At 40.1% G+C, this 24,784-nt stretch overlaps 1 protein-coding gene across 6 annotated transcripts in view; it reads right to left on the bottom strand.

The window, feature by feature from the left end:
- MTUS1 (microtubule associated scaffold protein 1) overlaps positions 1 to 24,784 on the bottom strand; it is a 361,304-nt gene that overhangs the window by 232,105 nt on the left and 104,415 nt on the right. For all 6 annotated transcript variants that reach the window (XM_030191459.1, XM_030191460.1, XM_030191456.1 and 3 more), the window contains exon 2: positions 22,471 to 24,581. In XM_030191459.1, coding sequence (XP_030047319.1) covers positions 22,471 to 24,441 — 1,971 coding nt within the window. In that variant the 5' untranslated portion in view covers positions 24,442 to 24,581. The remainder of the gene's footprint in view (positions 1 to 22,470; positions 24,582 to 24,784) is intronic.

The following is a 24,784-nucleotide window of genomic DNA, read 5'->3' on the forward strand; positions in this document are numbered from 1 at the left end:
TTCAGCAATAAGTCATTTTGCACAGTAACGTGTTCAAGTTTTAGCAACCAACTAATCTACAGATTTCATTTTTTTATACTAACTGAAAATGGTGCCATCACACTGTCGTCACTTCTGCATAGAAGAAAAAGTAGACCGATACACATATATAAAAACAAAGAAATTTATTCAAACCAAGATAAAAGCAGTACCCGACGTGGCCACTTTTCGCCCTCAGGCTGCGTCAGGGGTAAAACTAAAAATCAGGGGTGATCAACATACCCCTTCAAAAAAAGCTGTGCTTGTCAACAGACACTGCTCTGGATCAAAGTGCAACAGCTTTTATCTTGGTTTGAATAAATTATTTGTTTTTATATATGTGTATCGGTCTACTTTTTATAATAGACTTATGTAGCAAGTAGACTGTTGCCTTTTTTGTTTTTCTTTTAGAAGAAAACGTATGCATGCAGAAAGTTCTGCTGGTCAGTATGCAAGTTTCTTTATTTTCTAACTCCTCTTACTCATCTATTTGCTAACACTAAGCTGTCTATTCAAATATTTTATTGCATAGAGCTGACAATTTAAATAGCATTTGTACTATTTGAATGTTTTTAATCCTGTAGTTGTCTATTGCCTATGTTCAAATTGTTCTTGCTGTACACTGCCTTGGGTAAATTACTTTAAAAAAAAGCAGTAAACAAATCCTAATAGTTGCTCGATGCTTGTTTTGATACAAATGATCTAAATTTCGTTAAAATTATGCTGCTAAACAGCAAAGTACAATGACAAAATTTAAGGATTCTTCCCTTCACCCCACATTCACCATGTATATTGGTCAAGCTAAGTAGGTTTTTTTTTTTTTTTTGGGGGGGGGGGGGTTCCCTTTTAAATAGGGAAAAGGTGGAGATTTGCCATACCAGTTGAGCACTTTTCATAATTAAGGGGTCATTTTACAGGTAATTGTTCGAGCGGCTTTATTGGCAATTACCTGCACGATAATGTCCTATGTTGGAAGATCCTTCTACCACTCACCTGACGTTATACAGTCTCCATTAACTGACGTTATACAGGCTCTATTAACTGACGTTAAGCTTACTTGAAGTAATCAGTCACAGTCCTCTGTACACTCTTGTGTCTGAGTTCCATAGACTACGTCTGCAAGACGGTTAAAAACTGTCAAAGCACTGACATCCAGTGGCCTCCAAATAAGCCCACACGGTGTTGAGACTCTCCAGCGCTCTTGCAAAAGTGACAAGAGGTTGTTGAATTTTGCCAGCATGTGCCTCGCTGCTCATTTCATCATCATGTTTCATCATCAGCCGTTGCCTGCATGTAGGCGCATATCTGGACAACAGTGCTGTCGTCAGCTGTTTGTAGATCGTAATCAACAGCTACATAGCGATGAAACTCCTCTTCAGTAACACCGGCTGGAATGTCAATAACCTGTTTATCTGACGCGTTTGCAACAACTGCATCTGTTTCGTCCCTCTCTACATCCCTAACAAAGCTTGCCCCCTTGTAGCAGTTCACAATGGTTGCCTGTGTAACATGATTCCAGGCTTCTTTCTCCAACAGTGATAGATTATGAGCCAGTTTAACAGCACGTTTATCCTTGCCAGTCTGGTCATCCATAACGCTCAGACGACATAGTACAAGAGCTCAATAATGTTTGAAATTGGCTATTATGCCCTGGATCCATAGGTTGGATCAGAGAGGTAGTGTTTGGTGGCAGGAAGACCAGCCTGACATCATCCCTGTGTGCAGCACAGTTATCACAAAGCAGCAAAATCCGACACTTTTGTGCCCTTTCTAGTGTCTAACTTCTTTAGCCACTGCTTCCAAATTTCCCCAGTCATCCATGAATTTGCATTAGCCTTGTATGACACAGGAAGTCACTTAACATTCTTGAAGCAACGGGGCTGTTTGCTCTTTCCAATGACGAGTGGTTCCAACTTCTCACTCCCACCCATATTGCAGCAAAGGAGGATCGTCAGTTGTTCCTTTAATGTTTTACTTCCTTTAGTTTCGGCTTGTTTGAATGCAAGTGTTCCATCAGGAATCGCTCGCCAGTAGAGTCCATTTTCATCAGCATTGAAAATGTCACGAGGTGCTAACTCGTTCAGGATGGTAGGAAGAACTGAAACAACCCAATTTTCAGCATCAAAGTCATCAGCGTCTTGTTTTTCACCATGCTGTTTCTTGAATTTTATGTTGTTCCTCTCCTTCCATCTTTCCAACCATCCAACAGTGGCTTTGAATTCAGTTAGTCCAAGACTTCAGCTAGCTGATTAGCTTTCTCCATAAGCAGTGGACCACTGACAGGAAACTGTCTGCTCCTGACTTGAGAAAACCACCGAAGAAGAGCATCTTCTACCTCCTTGGATTTGTATTGTTTTCCCAATCTTTCAGAAGCTGGTCTTTCTGCTTCAAGATACGTGAAATTTGACTGGGATTTACAACATATTCTTTAGCAACAGATGCTTGACTGTTTTCTAATTTTTTAAGAATTTCTATTCGTTCAGCCAGTGTTAAAGTCTTACAGTTGGGCGAAGATGACTCCAGTGTACACTCTAACAACATTCTTTCGCTTCTGCCTGTGGCAGTTAACCAACGAGATTTCAAATTTACCGCCCCATTTGTCATGCGCCAATCGGCTTCCATATTTCGTGCACGTGCTTATGCGGAGTCTTTCCTGCAGAGAAGCGGTCTTAAACCATGCATATAAGTGAATCTTGCACTTATCAGTGTTGCGCTAAACCGAAGTTTGTCCCCACAGAAATTGATAGCACCAAAAACAGGACCGAAGTACGGCATGCAGTTAAACATACGTATACATTATGGTTATTCCCAAAAAAGCCAGCTCTTTCTCCCTTTCTTCCTTCTTTCCTCCTTACCCAGCACTCCCTCGTCCTCTGCAGTAGTATTTCCCCACCCCTTTCCCATACCATGCCAGTGTACACCTTAGAAATGGATAAGCTCTATATGTAGGACGTCAAGAGGTAGTGTGTCATGAATTAGGCTCTACACCCTGATGTTTTGGTGCCACCTCAGTAAGGCCAACACACAATCTCTCCACTGCAAAACACTATACACAAACCTGTGCAAAAACCCACTCAACCTTACCAAACCATAACAGCACTAATTCCAAGGACAGGACGAGCTACAACCTTATGCGTGGAAAGGCAGCACTGTAAATACACCAGGCTCTAAAACACCAGTACACTACCTAATGAAAAAAAAGACAAAAAGGGCTGCAAATACTACACACTAGCAGAATACTGCACCTTAATCACACATGAAAAACACATAACATATGACAAAAGGAACTAGAAATAAAAATATATGAAGGCAAAATACTGAACTGGAAAGTTACCTCAAGAAGTTAGACTCTGCATGCAGCAATACTAGAAAAATATCACAGATGCACATTTCCAAAAGCTGACATATTCCAATTAATACATTCTGAATAAAATACTTTTTTCTACCTTTGTCTGAGCATTTAGTTTTTCTATTCGCTTTGGTCTCAGTGTCTTCTGTTTTATGCAGTGTCTTCTTTCCATTTGATATTTTTTCCACTCACCATGTCCACCATCCTCCTGTGTCCTTATGCGTCCTCAAAGTGTTTCGATCCAGCCCTTAAATTCAGCAGTTTCCCCTCCATCCATATCCAGCATTTCTCCTCACTCCCCTGCCCTCTCCTCCATCCACCCATATCCAGCAAAATTCCTCTCCCCCCTGCCCCCATTCATCCATGTCCAGCAATTCTCCTCTTCCCTCCATCCATGTCCAGCAACTCTCCATTCTCCCCTGCCCTCTCCTCCATCCACCCATATCTAGCAACTCTACATTCTCCCCTGCCCCCATTCATCCATCCATGTCCAGCAATTCTCCTCTCTCCACTGCCCTCCCCTCCATCCATGTTCAGCAACTGTCCATTCTCCCCTGCCCCCTCCATCCACCCATATCCAGCACAATATCTCTCCCCTGCCCCCATTCATCCATCCATGTCCAGCAATTTTCTACTACTACTACTACTACTAAACATTTCTATAGCGCTACTAGACTTACGCAGCACTGTACAAATTAACATGAAAAGACAGTCCCTGCTCAACAGAGCTTACAATCTAAATTGGGCAGATGAACAGACAGCTAGGGGTGTTTTTCCTCTCTCCCCTGCCCTCCCCTCCATGTCCAGCGATCTCTTCTCTCCCCCTGCCCTCTCCTCCATGTCCAGCGATCTCTTCTCCCCCCCTTGCCTCCCCTCCTCTCCATGTCCAGCGATCTCTTCTCTCCCTCTGCCCTCCCTTCCCATCCATGTCCAACAATTTTCTCTGCACTCCCTCAGCTCCCCAACAGCCCTCCTCTCCGTTCCTTCCCCCCCGGTGCATTTAACCTTTTTATTTTCAGTGGCAGCGACAGCAGTGAAGAAAGCACTGTGGGCTCACCTCCAGCTTCTCCCTTCCCTCACAGTGTCCCGCCCTCACGGAAACAGGAAATGCATCATCGCAGAAGGCAGGACACTGTGAGGGAAGGGAGAAGATGGAGGCAAGCCTGCAGTGCTTTCTTCACTGCCATCACTGCCACTGAAAATAAAAGGTTAAAGCGCCGGGGGGGGGGGGGGAACGGAAAGGAGGGCTGTCGGTCGGCGAGCTGAGGGCGGGACAGAGAAAGAGCTGCCTGTGATGCGCCAGCCCTGCGTTTGGGGGGGGGGCAATGCCCCCCTCACCTCCCCCCCCCCCAACTATGCCCATGCTCAGGTCCTGTAGTCCATTCAGTTCTAGAACCCTCACAATCCTCTGCTTTAGAAGTGTTTCTATTTATTTCATCACAACTGGAGGTCATAATTCCCAACCTCCTCGTTACTTCCACTCTTGGGCATAGGGACCACATCTGCCCTTCTCCAGTCCTCTGGAACCACTCCAGTCTAAGGAAGCATTGAAAAGGTCAGAGTTGCCAGAACTTCAGAGCTCCTTGAGAACCCTTGGATGTATCCCATCAGGCTCCATCGCATTGCCCATTTTTATTTTAGCTAGCTTTTCACAAACAGCTGAGAATCAGTCCTAGTCTAGTCTATCACACATCCATTCCCATTGGCATTTGTTTTCTGTGGTCCTACTCCAGCCTTTCATCCATGAATACAACAGAAGTCATTTTTAAGCAATTCAGCTTTATCCTTATCAACTTCTACACATTTCTCCCCTTCACCCTTGAGCTTCAATGCTATTTTGGGCCTTCCTCCTATCACTTATATGTCTAAAAGAGTCTTGTCCCCCAATTTTACTCTAATGGTTCTTCAGTTGTATCTCTGCTTTCCTGACTGGTTTTCCAGCTTCTCTTAGCTTTCCCAGATATTTCTGCCGTCTTCCTCTTTTTGCGATCTCTTGTAGATTAAGGCTAACCTTTTTTCCCTTACCTCAGCTACTATATTTGAGAACCAAAGCAGACTTTCTCTTACTTTTATGTACTATTCTAACAAAAAGGTCTGTTGCCTTTAAAATATCTCCTTTCAGTTTTGCCCACTGCTGTTTCATTTCCTTTAGCTGTTCCCATCCAACAAACTCCTCCTTGGGGTATTCTCCCATCTTGACAAAGTTAGTTCTTTTGAAGTCTTGAACCTTCCATCTTGAAAAGGCCTTCTCTTTCTCTGTCAATTTCAACCACACTATTCAGTGATCACTAGATGCCAAATGATCACCCATTGTAACATCAGAAACTCCCCATCTCTGTTGTGGATCCAAGATACCCTTGCTTTTAGATGACCCTGCAGCAAGGATGCCCCCCCCCCCCCCCAATGTCCGTTATAATAAAGTCACTAAGTTGTACTTCCGCTGTCCATTTCTTCTGACTGTGAAGGTCTGTGTCAAACCAATGTAAATAAATTTTCCATTCCCTCATTCCAGGTTAACCCACAGTGTTTCTTTCCTTACCCCATTTGTTCTGCAATTCTGTCACTATAATATGATTAACATATGCCACTCCTCCACCCTTTTTTCCTACCCTGTCCTTCCCAGTCACAGTTCTCTATGAATAACATCTCTGATTGTAATGGTAGACACCAACTTGGATTTAGTGGCAGTCTAGATCTAGAAATTGGTATCCCATACTATGATAATTGGTATAGTAAGCTGTCCAATATCCCCCCCCCCAATCTCCATAAAAGATATTTAATGTCTTACATTCCTCAGGGTTATGACTATAGGGCTATTATCCATCCCCAACAAATTTAGTTAGTTTAAAGCCCTCTTTAGTACATTAGCCAGTGTTACAGAATACACTTTGTCCCTTCTTTGATAAACGGACACAGTCTACACAGTAGCTCTTGGAAAATCATCCCATGGTCTAGGAAACTGAAGTGCTCCCACTGACACCATCCAACAGTCACACATGCAGCTCCAGGATGCGAGCTTCCCTCATTTTGCCTCTACCCTCAACAGGAAGGATCAATGAGACCACCACCTTGTGCACCTAACTACTTCACTCTCTGTCCCAGAGCCATAAAGTCATTTTTGATATGTTCAGTGGTATACCTGCCCTTATCATTTGTGCCAACATGATATCTAGAAAGGATAGTGGTCAAGCTTTCTGCTACATCTTGATCTTGCACCAGGCACAGAGCACACTTCCCTGGACATCATATCTGGTCGGCAAATGGGCACTTCTGTATCCCTTATAAAACCACCAACCACCACCTTTCACTTCTTATTGCTCACTGACCCAGCAGGTTTGTAATTTTTCAACTTTTACTCCTGCTTGAGATTTTCAGCTCTACCTGCAGAGCTGCAAATGGATCTTCAGTTCAACAGAAAATGGGGTTGGGGGTTGATTTTGCAGGATCTGGCAATCCGTTTCCAGTCATCCTGTTTCTGCACCATCTCCTTCCACTTTTCTCGCAATCCCCAATGCCTCAAGATGCATTTTTGGGATTTCTGGTTGTAACAGATGCTTAGTCTTGCCACCTCCTCTTAGTTCTTGTGAGTTTCATAAGTGAATTCAATGTGCATACATTTAGCACAAGAAATCAGTCCCTTGCCTTGGATCATTAGACCATACCTCTTACTCTGTTTATGATTATACCTTTTGCAACATCGTGTAAGCCACATTGAGCCTGCAAATAGGTGGGAAAATGTGGGGTACAAATGCAGCAAATAAATAAATATTTAGTCTGGACAGAGGTAAAAGCCATAATGAGAGCAAAAAGCAGGTATTTACTTTAATATGAGATATAAGAGAACCTGTTCAGATGTATTTCCATGCCTATTATTGGGGTACACAGTGATTTAGCCTTTCAGGCTTTAGAAATATTTTATTTATCTTTTGTGTAGTGTAGTGTTTGCTTTGTAGGCTTAATTCAAGGGATTAGTCTTACTACTTAGAGCACAGGTGTTGGAAAGGGGAGCCACGGGTATAAGTGCATAAGCACTTAGTATTTTATAACCGTAGCACACAATTATAGCACTGAACTGCAAGGCAGAGTGGTCGTAAGAAAGCCCTTGGGCAGGTCAGGGCCATACACAGAACTTATGCAATCAAGGTACAGAATACAGTTATGTGCACAACTACAATTTAGGTGCGAACATTTACACCAGGAATTATGTCAAAGTATTTTTTCACCAAGAAAGTGGTAGATACCTAGAATGCCCTCCCGTGGGAGGTGGTAGAGATGCAAACAGTAACAGAATTCAAAAATGCATGGGACAAATATAAAAGAATCCTGTTTAGAAGGAATTGATCTAAAGAAGCTTTGAGGGCATTTGGTAGGAAAGCCAGTGCTGGGCAGACTTTTACAGTCTTGAGCCCTGATTGAGGGTGAATAGATTTGGATGGGCTGGAGTGGAACTGTTCAGGGGCTTTGACAACTAAAGACATTTTAGAACAAGGCCAGTGCCAGGCAGATTTCTACAGTCTATGCCTTAAATCAAGACTAGGTATACATATGATGCATCACATCACACCATACCATATGTGGAGGAGTGGCCTAGAGGTTAGGGTGGTGGACTTTGGTCCTGGAGAACTGAGGAACTGAATTCGATTCCCACTTCAGGCACAGGCAGCTCCTTGCGACTCTGGGCAAGTCACTTTTAACCCTCCATTGCCCCATGTAAGCCGCATTGAGCCTGCCATGAGTGGGAAAGCGCGGGGTACAAATGTAACAAAAAAAATATATGTAATGAGTATCTTGTTGGGCAGACTGGATGGCAGATAAAACCTGTACGGTCCATCATTTACTATGCTACTAGACACTGACAGGTGTAAACAGCCGTACCTAAACTACAGACTTACACTAGTATTCTATAAATGGCGATTAGACACGTAATTGCTGATATCGAACTTGCACTGTGTGCAGCATCCCAGCAACTAATTTTTGGCCACCTGTAGAGTATTACCCCCATAGTACTTAACACTGGTAAGGGAAAGCTGAAAAATCTTCAAACCATGCAAGCTGAGGATTATAGTGCTTTAAATGCACATAGTAATAAGGCAGAAGGGCTCTTAACCAAAATGAGGGGCATGGTTACTACTAACATTAAGAAACAGGACATTTCAACAAACATTTAGACAACACTTCAGATGTACAGAGAACAACCAACCAGTACAAGTGAAAATCTTACTATTTCAATTGTTTGTTAGAATGATGTTATTCAACAAGAGAAATGCATTTCACAACATATTCTGAAATTGAAGTATCAAATAGGATCTCCCTAATGGAAAGTACCCAGGCCAGATTGCTGTCCATTGCAGACATCTACAACATTTACTCTTAACATATTTTTTTGACTTGTTTAATTAGCTTCATTTGTTCCAGCCTTCTCAGAAACTACCATGTCCCTAATTAACAAAAAAAAAAAAGGAGAAATCAAACTGTAGCTTCACTACATTTATTTCCTGGCATAACAGATGAAGATCTTTGCAGAAATCTTTCAGCTCCGCATGGTAACTGCTTTCCCCCCTTCATTCACTCCATGCTTTCCCCCCTTCATTCACTCCATGCAAGTCAAGTTTGTGTTCAGGGCCATGTCAAGACTGGACTATTCAAAATTGGGCTCTTATCTAGTACACATCACTGTCCAATATTTTCCAGTCTTTAGATAAGGATAAAAACTGATAGAATAAGGTGGCCCTTGTTTTATGCTACAGAAATATGTCCAGTAGAATTGCAGGGCCTGAATTCCACCTTTATATAATATCCACAAAGGCCATGTCTTAATGGATTGTCTCCTGACGCATGTTCCAATAAATGTGGCACCAGATAGGGTTGCTCACTTTCCCCTTTTTATTGGCCTGATGACTGAACGTTTGCTCAGAAAACTAGGCAAAAGGACAAATTAGCTGAGGTCACTTGATGGTAAGAAGCTAAAACTCCTAATTTGGACCCTCAGAATGTATACCTACTTGTCTGAACAATGTGAAGTTGCTCATTTACAATACATAGTTGTGCATATTTAAAATTTAAAACCTTAACTAAGCATCCATAATACAAAGGATGAGGAAAGATATGAAGGACGAAAATGAATATTTTTGCATGACTATTTCAGTGTTTCCCCTTTTATTCTGTAAATATAAATGACAAATTGTGTCCAGAGCACTTTCATCTGTAATAGACAGAATTCATCTTATAACTGTATGGGAGAACACCATTTTCCCTAATCTTTATGCTTATTACTGGGCATCCAGGTCAATATGGTACCAGACTGGATGGAACAGAAAACCCCACTTGCTGGGCCTGAAAAGCAGGCTCTGTTGGAATGTATTGTATTTTACATGCATTGCCTGTCAAAATGTTTTTCTCTGTGATTACTCTGTGACCTCTGATGTGAATTTCCTAGAGAGGTCACACCCATGCAACTTCCTGTGGGGGTCAGGCACAGCACATGGAGCTCATGATCTCTCCTAAGCTGAGAGGATCTATGGTGGTGTGAGCATCCATTACCATCTAAGCACATGGAAAGAGCCGATAATCCAAATGTATAGTATTATGTTTATATAAGCCTGTCTGAATATAATCTAACTACAAACTGTGAGTAAACAGATGTTTTGTTACTTCAACTTTAAAGTGACTCAGCAGTGAATTATTCTGGGGTGTATGAGAGAGATGAAGAAAAGAAATTAACATTTCTAAAGCTGAAGCTGTGTGTATAAAAATCTGCTAATTATTTACTACAAATAATCCAACAAAAGGGTTATGGGCCCAGGGCCAGGAATTGAAAAAGGAAGAAGAGAAATATTTTCTCTTAAGTTTTAAAAGAAAGATTCAGTCTGTCTCTCTCTCCCCCCCACACACCAGACAGAAGGCTAAGAAAATGGCTGAGGGAGGAAATTCACCATTTTTCCACTCTCTCAAGGTGCCTAAATTAACTGAATTTAATTATCAGCAGTGGGAACTAAGATTCATATGTCTCCTTCAAGCAAAGAAATTAAATATATGCTTAGACCAAAACTGAACAGCTGAAAATATGGCTGAATGGGACAATGCAAACTATTATGTGAAGTGCATGTTTTTGGAAGCTCTCTCAGAGAAACAAGCCATATTAGTGGAGGGAAAAGATACACCAAAGGACATCTTATATAAACTGAGAACTATGTATGCAACTACATATGCAAAACAGCAACCAATTTGGTTGGCAGAGTTGAATGAAACCAAATTAAGGGATAAAAGTAAGTGTAATGATCACATTATGCATCTTATGTCTTCATTTCAAAAGTTAGAACTTTCTGGAATTCCCATGTGTGATGCATTGAAAAGAGCATTTCTTTTTACCTCACTATCAAAGAAGTTTGATGTTTTTAGGTCTGTAAATGAAGCCATTGAAGGGCAATCTTTTGAACAGGCAGCATCAAAACTGAGGCAGGAATGCATAATTAATGATTCTGAGGAGATGTGTTCTCAAAGTCAGTCAGAGAGAAATGAAACAAATTTCTTGGCAAAGAACAGAGGAAGGCGGAGCTATGGGAAAACTCCACCCAAGGGCAAGCTGATTTGCTACTCATGTGGAAAGGAGGGACATGTATCTAAATGGTGTAAGGAAACACAAAACACTCCCTCTAGCTCACCTAAGCCAATGGAACAAAAGAATTCTCCAACCAGGAAATGTACAAAAGACAATAATAAACATAAGAGCTTTCTAATGGCAGAAAAATCTTTGACTATGGTAAATAATAATTCAAAGGAAAGTACTTGGATTTTGGATTCGGGGAGCACATGCCATTTAACCAATTGTAAGGATTTCTTTCAGGAAATGTGCCCAGAAGAAGGTATTCTTAAAACTGCAAACGCAGGGACTACTCAGATCCAAGCAAAAGGCATTGGATTCTTAAAATGCAAAGTGTCTAATGAAGTTAAAGAAATTCCTGTAAGTGATGTCTTGTATATTCCCCAAGCAGTTTGCAATATGCTTAGTGTATCTACATTAGATAAGAAGGGATTTGCGATTCATTTTGAAAACAGTAAGTGCACAATCTCTAAAAATGATGAAGTGTATGCTGAAGCTTTTATGCATAATGATATTTATAAACTGAGCATTTCAGGTGAAGCCTCACATCTGGCGCAAGTAAGGAAGAATGATGGTAAATGTAGTCTGGAAATCTGGCACCGCCGCCTGGGACATCGTGATTTTAAGGTGATCCAGGATCTTTACAGTAGGCAACTAGCCACAGGCATTCAAATCAGTGCAGGTACTGGTAAAATGGAGAAATGCATAGACTGTGTTACTCAAAAAGGTATGAGACCCTCATTTCCTGCATACACAGGAAATAGGAGTAATAAAGTACTGGACTTAATACACAGTGACTTATGTGGACCGTTTAATATCCCATCATTGGGAAATAACAGATTTGTGCTAATATTCTTGGATGATTTCTCTAGATATTGTGTGGCCTATTTGCTGAAAGAAAAAAGTCAAGTCACAGACATGCTGAAGAAATACGTAGCCATGGTGAGCAATAAATTTGAAAGAAAACCAAAGGTTCTTCAGACCGACAATGGTGGTGAGTTCACTTCACAAAGCATGCGCACATTTCTAGAACAAGAAGGCATTCAGCATATCACAACAGTAGCTTATACACCAGAGCAAAATTCTGTTGCAGAGAGAAAATTTAGGTCACTTGTGGAAATGACCAGATGTATGCTGTCAGATAGCAATCTCCCTAAAAGACTATGGGGGGAAGCCATTCTCACAGCAGTGTACCTACAAAACAGAATGCCAACTAAAGGCGCTGAGCGCACACCACATGAGACATGGCATGGTAGGAAGCCAAACCTGTCACACATAAGAACATTTGGAAGTACAGCATATGCTCATGTACCAAAGCAAAGAAGGCATAAGCTGGATTCCACAACAGAAAGGGGCATTTTAGTTGGCTATGCTCCAGGACACAAAGGATATAGAATTTTGAATCTGAAAACTGGCATTGTTGGCATAAGACATGTTACATATTTTGATGAAAACAAAAGGGTTGATAAAGGCTGGATTATCCCAGATGAGCCTTATCATCCAGAATATGAAACTAGAACCATAATAGACATGCCAGTGTATATAAATGCCATACCAAGGCAGATGTCTGAAAGCAACTCATCTGTATCTAACGAGGAACAGGCAGAGGAAGCAGACACAGAAAGGATCATCGCAGGAGACAGTACAGTTGGAGAAGGGGAATCAATTGGAGAAGGACTCTCAGATTTAGAGGATGCGGAAAGGTCAGACCAACCTGTTGTCAGACGCTCATCCAGGGAAAACAAAGGTGTTCCACCCCCAAGACTGTCTTACCTAACAAAGTCAGCAGAAGCTCAAGAGCCCTTAACATGGGATGAGATTGAGAAAATGCCAGCAGAAGAAGCTGCTGAATGGCATAAAGCAGCACAAGAAGAAATTGATGCATTGGATAAAAATAATACTTGGGGAGGTCACGTGACGCTATGAGCGGGAGTGGGCGCTAGTTGGATCGCTCCTGCCTTCTCCTCAAACATCTAGGCAAAAAATCGCTGCAAACAAAGATTAACATCCTGCTAATTGAGAGCGAACAATAGCCGAACTCACAGTGAACGGATTGAGTGCAGAAGGTTACGGCAATGGCGACAAAAAACACAAGAAAAGAAAAAGAAAAAACTCGCCTAGTTGGAGACAAAATGGCGGCGCCGATGAGCCCGGGAACGTCGGAGGTGGGGTCCGCCTGGGCCGCGGAAATTGTGGGAGAAGTCACACAAGCGCTAGAGGTAATATTAGATAAAAAACTGAGTTCCCTGGACAACAAGTTGGAATCCCTTAATAACAGTATAGCCCAAATACAAACGGATATGGCGCAATATCAACAGCGGGCCAGTGAAACGGAAGACCGAGTCACTGTACTAGAAGCAGAGATAAATCAACTGAAGAAAACAATTACCTCATACGACGACAAACTCGAAGACCTAGAAAATAGGTCGAGGAGGAACAACCTCCGAATTGTGGGACTAACTGAAGGGCAAGGAGATCGTGAACTCAGCAAATTTCTTGAAACGTGGTTCACAGCAGAACTGGAGTTACCTGAGATGTTGGGGCCGCTAAGAATCGAGCGTGCACATCGACTAGGGCCGAAGAACGTGGCGGAGGGAAGACCACGTGTAGTCATCTGCAAAATTCTCAATTTCAGTCACAAAAACGCCATACTGCAAGCCCTGCGCAACGGCAAAGAACTATACAGCGGGAACCGCAAAGTTCTTTGCTTTCAAGATTATTCATCGGCGGTGGCGGCGCAAAGAAAAAAGTTTTCATCGATATGCTCAGCGTTGGTGAATAAAAAGATTAAGTTTGCGCTATTATACCCTGCAAAGTTGAGAATCATTCATTCTTCGGGCACAAAGTTGTTTACCACTATGGAAGAAGCAAAACTATTTGTGCAACAGATGGAAGAGAGGCCGGAAACTTGAGAGCTAAGGATTGCACTGCTGAAAAAAAGACATTTTCTAACTGACTTCGCTAAATGCTTGAGAAAAAAGTATAAAGAAGAGACCTATAATTGAAATGAGAATTATAAACAGAGGATGTTGGGGCAGATGATACATAAAAGAGACTATCAATGGACACACTGAACAGCGACACAAATTGGATTTAAGGTGGACATAATGCACAATGAAACCATTAGAGGGCCAATTGAAACACAAACAGGATAACAGGAAAAGACGATTTAAGCATGAAAAGTGGCCAAGAATCTTGGATATTAGGAAAGTATGTTATAATAGATATAGTATAAGGATATTAAGATATTACTTTTGTTGTTAGATATTTGATACTGCAGATAATGTAAGCTGCAAGGCCTGAAATCAGTTAAATTAGATTTGAAAGTATTGCAATCTAGGTTTGAAAGAATCTGACAACACTAAGATCTCATAAGACTAATACTACTCTTGATTAACAATTGTAGAGACTGGCAAATTTAAAAGTCAAATGAGATGGGGGACTGAATGATAAAGAGGTAATACATACTCACACAATCATAAAAATATGTTATAATAGATATAGTATAATAAGGTTAAGATACTACTGTTGTTGATAACAAGTTGACATTGCAGGTCATATAAGTCGTAGAGCCTGAAATCAGTTACATTAGATTTAAAAGTATAACAAGCTTAGTTTGAAAGAATCTGATAATCATAAGATTATTTATGACCAATAATACTGCTTTTGCTTAATAATTGTAGAGAATGGCAAATCTAAATGTCAAATGTGTTGGGGGACTGAATGTTAAAGAGGTAATACTTACTCACACATACATGTATCATTAATGGAAGAACGAGCAGAAAAGGGACGGATACAAATAATGGGAGGAGGAGCGTTGAAAGTGACCTGCTTCCTACGGGAAGGAGAGGGCTAATGGGGGGGAATGGGGAGAGGGGGGAGGTTAGGGAACAGATAACTACAAGACAATGTAAGGGGGGGAAGGGGAAGAGAGTAACTCAATGTAACCTACAGACGCAAATAAATATGAAAATGAGAACATGGGGTATGAACAGGAGTGGTTGGAGGCTGGGCTGGCTACTCTTGATAGTAAAAGGTAATCAGATGATGGAAAATCGCTATATGAATGATAACTACTTAAGGTAGCATCCTGGAATGTGGGGGGAATACATTCCCCCATCAAGAGATCAAAAATATTGCGCCATCTTAAACATATAAGAGCAGATATTGCAATGCTCCAAGAAACACATTTGTCAGCAGAGGAGCATGCCAAATTAGCCAAATGGTGGGTGGCAGATTGTGTGGCAGCTGCGGCAATGGGTCGAAAAGGGGGAGTAGCCATACTTTTTCGGAAAGGGCTAGCAATCAAGATACATAAAACTATTTCAGACCCAGAGGGTAGATTTGTGCTAAGCATAGTAACCATTAATAAAAAAACTATAATATTGGGAAATGTCTATGCTCCTAATGTGTTAGATTTAAAATTCTATAAGAAATTGCTTTCCCAAATCACTCAATTGGAAAACTTGCCCCTAGTGATGGGAGGAGATTTCAATATGACTTGGGACCCGAATATGGATAGATCGCATCCACCTAAGGAGATAAGAAAAATAGATACTAGGGGTCTACCGGATTTATGTGAAATATTAGATTTAATAGATGTCTGGCGTACCTTGCATCCTATGGAGAAAGAATACACACACCAATCTAGAGCACATGGGTCAGCATCAAGAATTGATTACTTGCTGGTATCACGAACTATAATAACAGACATTACTGAGGTACACATAGATCCCTGTGTCATATCGGATCATTCAGTGGTCGGAATGACATGGAAGGGAGGAGAGGATGAAGACTTGCTAAAAAGCTGGACGTTTCCAACATACTTAATTAAAGATGCAAGATTTGGGGAGCTTTTACATGCTAAATGGGCAGAATTTAAGCATTTTAATGAAGGCTCAGTGGATGAGATCAGCACTTACTGGGAAGCAGCGAAAGCGGTGTTGCGGGGGGAAATAATTAGCTATGTCACGCACTATAAACGAATGAGAGACAGAGAAATAATGAGACTAGAACAACTTTTAGGTAAATTACACCGCCAATACGGTATGAACCCTAGTAATGATATCAGACAAGAGATTCTGACCATACAAGCAACTTTAAATGCCAAACTACATGAGAGAGAAGTGAAATCTCAGGCCTACTATCGCTTTCAACTTTACAAGCACGGGAATAAAGGGGGCAAATATTTAGCTCGACTTATAGCATCTAAGGTTAATTCCCGAAATATAACAACTATTAAACAAAAAAATGGGAAACTCATACACTCTAATAAAGAAATTCGGCAAGCTTTTCAAAATTTTTATCAAGAACTTTATAAGAGGGCAGATCAAGACGAGCTACAGGGGGAGTCTTACTTAGAGGGTGTTCACATTCCGAGGCTGCAAAGTAGAGACAGAAAGCGGCTAAATGCTAGGATTAGTGAAGACGAGGTAGGATGGGCAATCAAACAAAGTAAATCAGGCAAGGCATCAGGTCCAGACGGTTTTAAAGCAGAATTTTATAAGATGATGGGGGACTCGATTCTCCCTACCTTGACTGAAATGTTCAATGACTGGATAGAGAAGGGGGCCTTGTCTGATAATATGAATTTAGCTAGGATAGTAGTATTTCCTAAACCAAAACGAGATGAACAGTTGGTTACATCATATAGACCCATTTCCCTAATTAATCAAGAGGCAAAATTATTTGCAAAAATATTGGCCAAAAGATTAGGAGGGATATTGCCTCATCTAATTCATCCAGCACAGGTGGGTTTTGTCCAAGGGCGAACAAGTACAAAAAACTTGCGGAATATTTTGGCGTCATTGGAAGGACTAGGTCACTCCAAAGAACAAGCTGTGATGATCAGCTTCGACGCAGAAAAAGCATTCGACAGAGTGGAATGGCCCTTTCTATACTCGGTGCTACAGAAATATGGATTTAATGGCACCTTTGTGCAGGCAATTAGAGCACTATATCATAACCCAAGGGCACAAGTGCTGGTAAATGGAAATATATCGGGGGAAATTCAGATCACTAGGGGAACTAGACAAGGTTGTCCTTTGTCGCCTCTGTTATTTGCACTTCAATTAGACCCATTAATTAGAGACATACATGATTGTGCAGCGATAACAGGGGTACATATTAAAAATCAGGAATTTAAGATAGCTGCATTTGCGGATGACTTGTTAATGATTATTACGAAGCCAAAAGATACTCTAGAGAATCTTTTACAAATTTTCAGAGAATATGGAGATTATTCGGGTTTCAAACTGAATATAGACAAGTCAGAAGCGCTTCAAATTAATGTGGACATACACGAGTTATGGGGGGGAGATTTCCCTTTGAAGCAGGCACATAAATCTTTTGTATATTTGGGTATACAGTTGCCGGCCAGACCAAAAGAGCTATATCATTTAAATGTTGAAAAATTACTGGAACAGACAGCACAGCAGTTGGCATCATGGGGCACGCTAACACTCTCGCTCATAGGGAGGATCAACCTTCTTAAAATGGTGATCTTACCGAGATGGTTATATATGTTGCAGATCTTACCAATAGCCCTGTTGCAGAAAGATATAAAGCGCTTATACCGAATGCTGCTCAGATTCTGTTGGGCTAAGAAAAAAGCTAAAATACAACAAAAATACATGTTGGGAGGATGGAGACAGGGGGGTTTGGGAATTCCCAATCTTAAATATTATAATATGGCATGTTTATTGCGACTGGTGAGAGATAGATTATTTCATGCTTCCGACTATACACCTATAGAGATGGAAGATGCATTATTTAACCCATATCACTTTACTACCCTAATGCATTTGCGGAGCGGGGAAACTCCTCCTAGAATTAGGCACAATATTTTACTTAAACCCATGAGAGAGGTATGGAAATTTATAGGCAAACTATTAGGCGGAGACTCGAGAATAACGGAGTTAATAAGTATTAGAGGGAATCCGGCCTTCCAACCAGGAATGGAGAACAAAATCTTTGATGACTGGGGAAAGATAAGTGTGGAAACCCTGGCAGACGTACTAGGAGAGAATGGGGATATTAAGCCACTGCCGCAGCTGCTTCATCAAGAGGAACCTGGATGGCAAGATACTTATGCGCACTATCAGCTTAAACATTACATACAAAATTTAAATAAAGAAGCACTTATAATTAGGTTAGGTAATAAAATTATTACCTTTTTTGAGGAAATTACAGAAAATGCCCCTTCTATATCGCAACTATATCAGAGACTATGGAGCCTAACTCCTGCGAAGGAGATGACTTTGTTGAAACAGAAATGGGAAAAAGATATGGGAAGGAACTTGCAATCCTGGGATATAATGGCACAAATCAAAAGTATTCCATGCCTGATAGGGGGAAATGATTATAGGGAATGTGCATTTAGAATGATACACAGGGCATACTTTACACAGGTTCAATTGTATAAAGCAGGGGGTATAGAAACAGCTCTTTGTGTAAAATGTCATAATGCCGAGAACTCCATTTATCATGCGATGTGGAAATGTGTATTAATACAACGATATTGGAGACAAATAACTAACTATCTTACAAGTATGTTATGTAGTAGAGTAGATATGAATCCATTACATCTCATATTGGATATGAAGGAGGTACAATCGAGTTTAAATGCAGATAAGGTATTGCTAAAGCGCAAATTATGTTTGATAGCAAGGAAATGTATTATGCAGTACTGGACTACACACAACCCGCCAAATTTCTGGCATTGGCGTAATCAGGTACATCAATTGTTGGTTTGGGAAGCAAAAGAGGCTAAAGGAAATGATAAAAGAAAAACGAGATTTCTTAAAATCTGGGGATGCTACTTGGAAAAAATGACGCAGAAAGGGCGAAGTCTGATTATTAATACCTTATGAGTGGACTTTATGCGATACTGGAAAGTATGGGGAATTTTATAGGTTACAGGGGGGAACCATGAAGAATAAGAGGGCAGGGAGGGTGGGAAGGGGGAAAGGGAAATAGTAGGTATAAGGATGGAAGAATGCAACATTATACTATGGTGGGAACTAATAATGGATTTGTTGTACTAATATCGGATAATGAAGGTGGCACAATATTTGGTTATGTTAGATGTTGACAATAATGCAATGTTCTGTTGAATTCATGGATAATACAAATTAATGAAACACACAGAGAAAGAAAAAGAAACACACTATCCTTGTGTAAGATAATTATTGTTTTATTATGCTGTTACAAGATAATGGAGGAACAAAAAAAATACTTGTATTAGTTCTATAATGTCTATAAGATGTGGAGATGTTGATTTCTTTCATAATAAAAAACAGTTGAAACATAAAAATAATACTTGGATTCTTACAAAATTACCTCCTGGCAAGAAAGCTATAGGATGCAAATGGGTATTCAAGTTAAAAAGGAATGCACAAGGAAAAGTGGAAAGGTATAAAGCCAGATTAGTCGCAAAGGGATATCTTCAAAAATATGGAGAAGATTTTGATGAAGTGTTTGCACCTGTAGTGAAACACACGACAATTAGAACACTTCTGAGCATTGCAGTCTCAAAAGGCATGCAAGTCAACCACATTGATGTGAAAACAGCATTTCTTCATGGAGATATAACTGAAGACTTGTACATGGAACAGCCAACAGGTTTCATAAATACAAAACAAAGACAGCTAGTGTGTAAATTAAACAAAGGTCTTTATGGATTAAAGCAAAGTGCAAAATGTTGGAATGACAAATTGCATGAAATATTGACAAATTTAGGATTTAAGCAAGGTGAAGCAGATAAATGCTTGTACACTAGGTGCAGAAATGGACAATATGCATACATTTTAGCTTTTGTTGATGATCTGCTCATTGCAAGCAAAAGTGAGCAAGAGTACAAGGACATTGTAAAATATTTAAACCTGAATGTTGAGATAAAAGAACTTGGTAATGTGTCATACTATCTTGGTATAGAAATTGAGAAACAAAATGATGGTTCTTATCTTCTAAGCCAGAAGCAGAAAATAAATGAGCTTATTGAAAGTTTAGGTATGCAAGATGCCCAAGTTGTAAGCACTCCCATGATCACTGATTTTCTGAAGGATGAAACAGTAAGAGAACCTTTACCAGATAACATCCAATATAGATCAGCCACAGGTAAGCTTTTATATCTGACTACCACATACAGGGCTGATATAGCAAATGCAGTAGGAATTTTGAGCAGAAGGGTCAGCTCACCTACCAAATCAGATTGGACTGCAGTTAAAAGGATGGTAAGGTATTTAAAAGGTACCATTGATTGTAAATTAAAGATTTCAGCCAATAGTAATCCAAAACTAATATGTTACTGTGATTCAGATTGGGCAGGGGATCATTCTGATTATAAATCCACAAGTGGATATGTGTTTATGTATGGAAATGTACAAATTTCATGGGCCAGTCATAAACAAAGTATTGTGAGTCTGTCTTCTACAGAAGCTGAATATGTGGCCGTATCAGAAGCATGCAGAGAACTGATGTGGATTGAAAAACTTTTGCTGGATTTTGGAATAGCTGAAAAGAGACCAATCCAGATAATGGAAGATAATCAGAGCTGCATCAGACTGTCACAGAATGACAAGGTTCAGTCACGCACCAAGCACATCGCAACGAAATACCACAACGTGCGAGAGTTGGCGAAAGAAGGGGTCATCAGTCTACACTATTGTCACACCAGTGAGATGACAGCTGACATCATGACCAAACCGTTACCCAGAGAACGTTTTGAGAATCTGCGTATAAAGCTTGGACTTTGTGTGAATTAATAATTGCATGACAGTTATGCATGAGAAGGGGTTTGTTGGAATGTATTGTATTTTACATGCATTGCCTGTCAAAATGTTTTTCTCTGTGATTACTCTGTGACCTCTGATGTGAATTTCCTAGAGAGGTCACACCCATGCAACTTCCTGTGGGGGTCAGGCACAGCACATGGAGCTCATGATCTCTCCTAAGCTGAGAGGATCTATGGTGGTGTGAGCATCCATTACCATCTAAGCACATGGAAAGAGCTGATAATCCAAATGTATAGTATTATGTTTATATAAACCTGTCTGAATATAATCTAACTACAAACTGTGAGTAAACAGATGTTTTGTTACTTCAACTTTAAAGTGACTCAGCAGTGAATTATTCTGGGGTGTATGAGAGAGAAGAAGAAAAGAAATTAACATTTCTAAAGCTGAAGCTGTGTGTATAAAAATCTGCTAATTATTTACTACAAATAATCCAACAGACTGGATGGAACAGAAAACCCCACTTGCTGGGCCTGAAAAGCAGGCTCCATTCAGGAGACAGACTTGAATCTTAGTGAGGACAATTTTCTGGGAGATCCACTGTAACAAGCTGCAAAGGATTTGTATTTTGCACACATCTTTGTAAGTAGTAGCTCAAGGTGAGTTACATTCAGGTACACTATATATGGCTATCAGCAGAACTATGCATGTGTTCATGACAAAACTTTCAGCATCATCTCCACTAAAACATAGTACATCCTTAGCACCAATTTTCTCCATGAACTACAAATTGGTAGGGTTAAGGTTCTAAGATTAGTCCAGTTTTGCTTTCCTTTGAAGCTGTCGAAGAATTTCAATATCTCATTGGCTGCCTACCTAGAAACTCAGAAAAATAGGTGTAGACATGGACAGGTACTTGGGGGTGGGGGGGGAAGACTGCTTTGAGCCACTCCAAGTAGATACCTGGGAACCTCAGTAACCTATTCTTGTTAAATACAGGAAAATTTTTATTCTATAAATGAAATAGGAATTACTATTTCTAACTAGATTAGAGCTCTCTCAAAACCTATGGAAGCAAACAATGTCCATTTATCAGAGTTTAAACTCATGATTAGGCTATTGTATATGGATATCCCCTATTGCATGCTTAATTGCAGACCAGGGCCTCACCTATGTGCTAAAATGATGGTAGAGGGCCTCCAATGCATGTGCAATGTCTTATGCAACATTGTGGCTTGGTGGTAAGGGAAACTGCAAACATGATTAGATTCCCACTATGTACCCCTCCCCCCCTCAAGCTACAATTACCATGTTGGTAGAGTAATAACTATTACTTCAACGTACATAGCCTTTGTTTTACATCTGCCCTTGGATATACTATACATAATTGTCATAACAAACATATATGTACCCTAACACAATCAAATTATGGAGACCGTTTCAATAGCAAGCTTTTTTGGAGGATGAAAACATGGAATATTGTGATTACATATGTTTGTCTGACATCAGTACATCTAGTTGTACCTTTTAATGTTACTTCAATAATGCATTTGAATATTGTAACAAATGTGCTGTTTTATCTGTCTTAATACCTGTAAAATTTAAAAATCATCATACACCTTTGTTACTAAAATGTATTACAAACCTGTATATTGAAGCTATTCCACCTCACAGAACCAAGAGATACACCTAAAGCTAAATCCCTGCAAAACAAACTCACATTTTAAATTGCAACACTGGTGCCTAAAATTAGGGACTTTCCAACTTACCGATGGTGAAACAAAAACCTCTTCATCTGTCTCTTGTACCTCTATTAGCTTTTGTTTTTCCAAAGGAGATACCACAGGCTCACTGTGCACACTCCTAGATCCCACTGATTCAGATTTTAAGATGTTTGACCTCACTACTGTCTTTGCTCTATCTACTTTAAATTCTGGCATTTTAATGCCCTGAGCATGTGCTGATGTAGTAGCAGATGAACCTGTTGAACTGGAAGAACTTCCATCATTAAGAGTTTGTTTCAAGGCAGTTGTTCCTGGAACCTTGTAGGATGCATTTTTAGCTTCAATTGTAGCTTTGCTAGGAAATGAATGTTTTAGTTGCGTAGGGGGCTTAAGTGTACTTGATTTTGAATTTTGATCTACAACAGATCTTTTTCCCAGAACCCTGACAGAACTTGTTCTTGGAGATGCAAGAGATGAAGATGGACTGGTTAAGCATGGTGAAGTCCTTGGAGAAAGCTTTGTAGATATCTGCTCTTTTGATTGCAGCAGGGGTCTTGTTGTTATTTTTGGCTTTACATTTTTGAAATTTGGTTTGGGAAAGCTGATGATTTCTGCTCTCCTAGATTTGTGAACTGTAGATACAACAGGCTTTGTATTTGCCACTTTTCTCTCAGTACTTCCTGGGCTGGATTTAACTGACTGAATGAGTGCCTTTGGGTTGACCTCAACCGGTTCAATATTCTTTGGAATTTTAGGAGGGGAGACTTCCGTATCTTCCACAGCTGGAAGAGAAAAGGTTATATTCTTTGAATCTGGTAATGGTGTTGATGTACTGGTGGCATAAGTGCCATTTGCAATGGGACTAATAAAAAATGTTTCTTCACAATTGTTTTCTGATGAGATAACCTTTTCTTCAGGTGTGCCAACATGTACTTGATTAGATACCATATTCTGGTTTGTGTCAGATGGGCTACTTACTTTGATTAAATTAACACTCTCTTCTGATTGACATGGAACATGTTTTGTACTCTCATTCAAACTTGGTTTTAAATAACAATGGCCATTTCCACTAGGACCTGCTGTCTTTTGACATGCCAGTTTCAGATGTTCAGATGAGCATTTAAGTATATGAGGGCTATTGTCTAATTTGTCTTTACAACTTTGGTCATCAAAATGCTGTGGCAAGCCTGCCTGTTCAAATACTTTATACATGGGCACTTTTTCTTTACATTCTCTATTAAGTGTTGGTAGATCAATAAACTGTATCTCTTGTATAGACTGCTCACCTATGCTTCTCAAACTATCTGGTATGTCAGATAGTTTAGACAAGGTAGGATGAACACTGTGAGACCCACTATTGGCCTCTGAACTATCCAGCAAGGAAGTACTAAGAGGTTTTTCTGAACTACTTGAAAATGAATTTTTCCTTATAACCACATCATCAGAAATAGATGCAAGGAAATTTAAAGGTAAATCTCCAGTTGTGACAAGTGTCTGCTCCAAGCCTCTATTAAGTCTCTCATGTTCTTCTGTTATTTCTGCTGTATCTGGCCTGAGAGAATTATGAAATACAGAGCCTTCAATATCTACATTGCTAGATTTTCCAGTGTAAGGCACAGATTCCTCAAGCTTATCAAGTTGCATACTTTTTAGAGTAATATTGCTTTTTTCAAGGCTTCTTGGTTCTTCTGAGCTTGGTTTTGTGCTACAGGTATAAACTGGGGTTCTTTTAACATCCATGCACCTCAAGTCTGTTCCGATCAATGTCTCCTTACAATTTATAGTCTCTTCCAACTCCAACACACCAGTACAGGGAAAAGTTAAAGGAAAGCTTTCAGCATCCTTTTTGTTAGAGTTACAATCAACCAAACCTCTCTCGACATCTGTATAATTCTGGTTCTGCTCCACACTAATTCTGCATGCAAGTTTATTTTTCTTTGTATCTCCAAGTAGGAATGTTGAATAGGAAGCATTCTTTGCTTTTTCTTCTAAACATTCTACTTTCCTTCTGATCATTTTATTCCATTTACAATATATCTACAAAATAAGAATGCTTTAACTTTTCTTAACTTCAAAAGTTATTTTAAGCTCATTTTGAAGTATTCACTTCTTGCTCTTGGGCTCAGATCCACAGCACTTTAGATGCTTGCTTCATCCTGAAAGTAAAAAAGAAGTCAGTTTTATTCATCTTAATATTGCATTTTAATTAAAATGCTTAACTGAAATTGAATATCATGGTACAGAGCTGACAGCAGTTCAAACAGATGAACAACAAGATACTCCAGGCAACACACTAAACACTGCAAATCAAAGGTGCCAACTTTTCTATGTTGCTGTGGATGCTAAACACAGCAGGGGA

Source organism: Microcaecilia unicolor, chromosome 2 (genome assembly GCF_901765095.1).
Source record: "Microcaecilia unicolor chromosome 2, aMicUni1.1, whole genome shotgun sequence".
In the NCBI taxonomy this organism is placed as follows: Eukaryota; Metazoa; Chordata; class Amphibia; order Gymnophiona; family Siphonopidae; genus Microcaecilia; species Microcaecilia unicolor.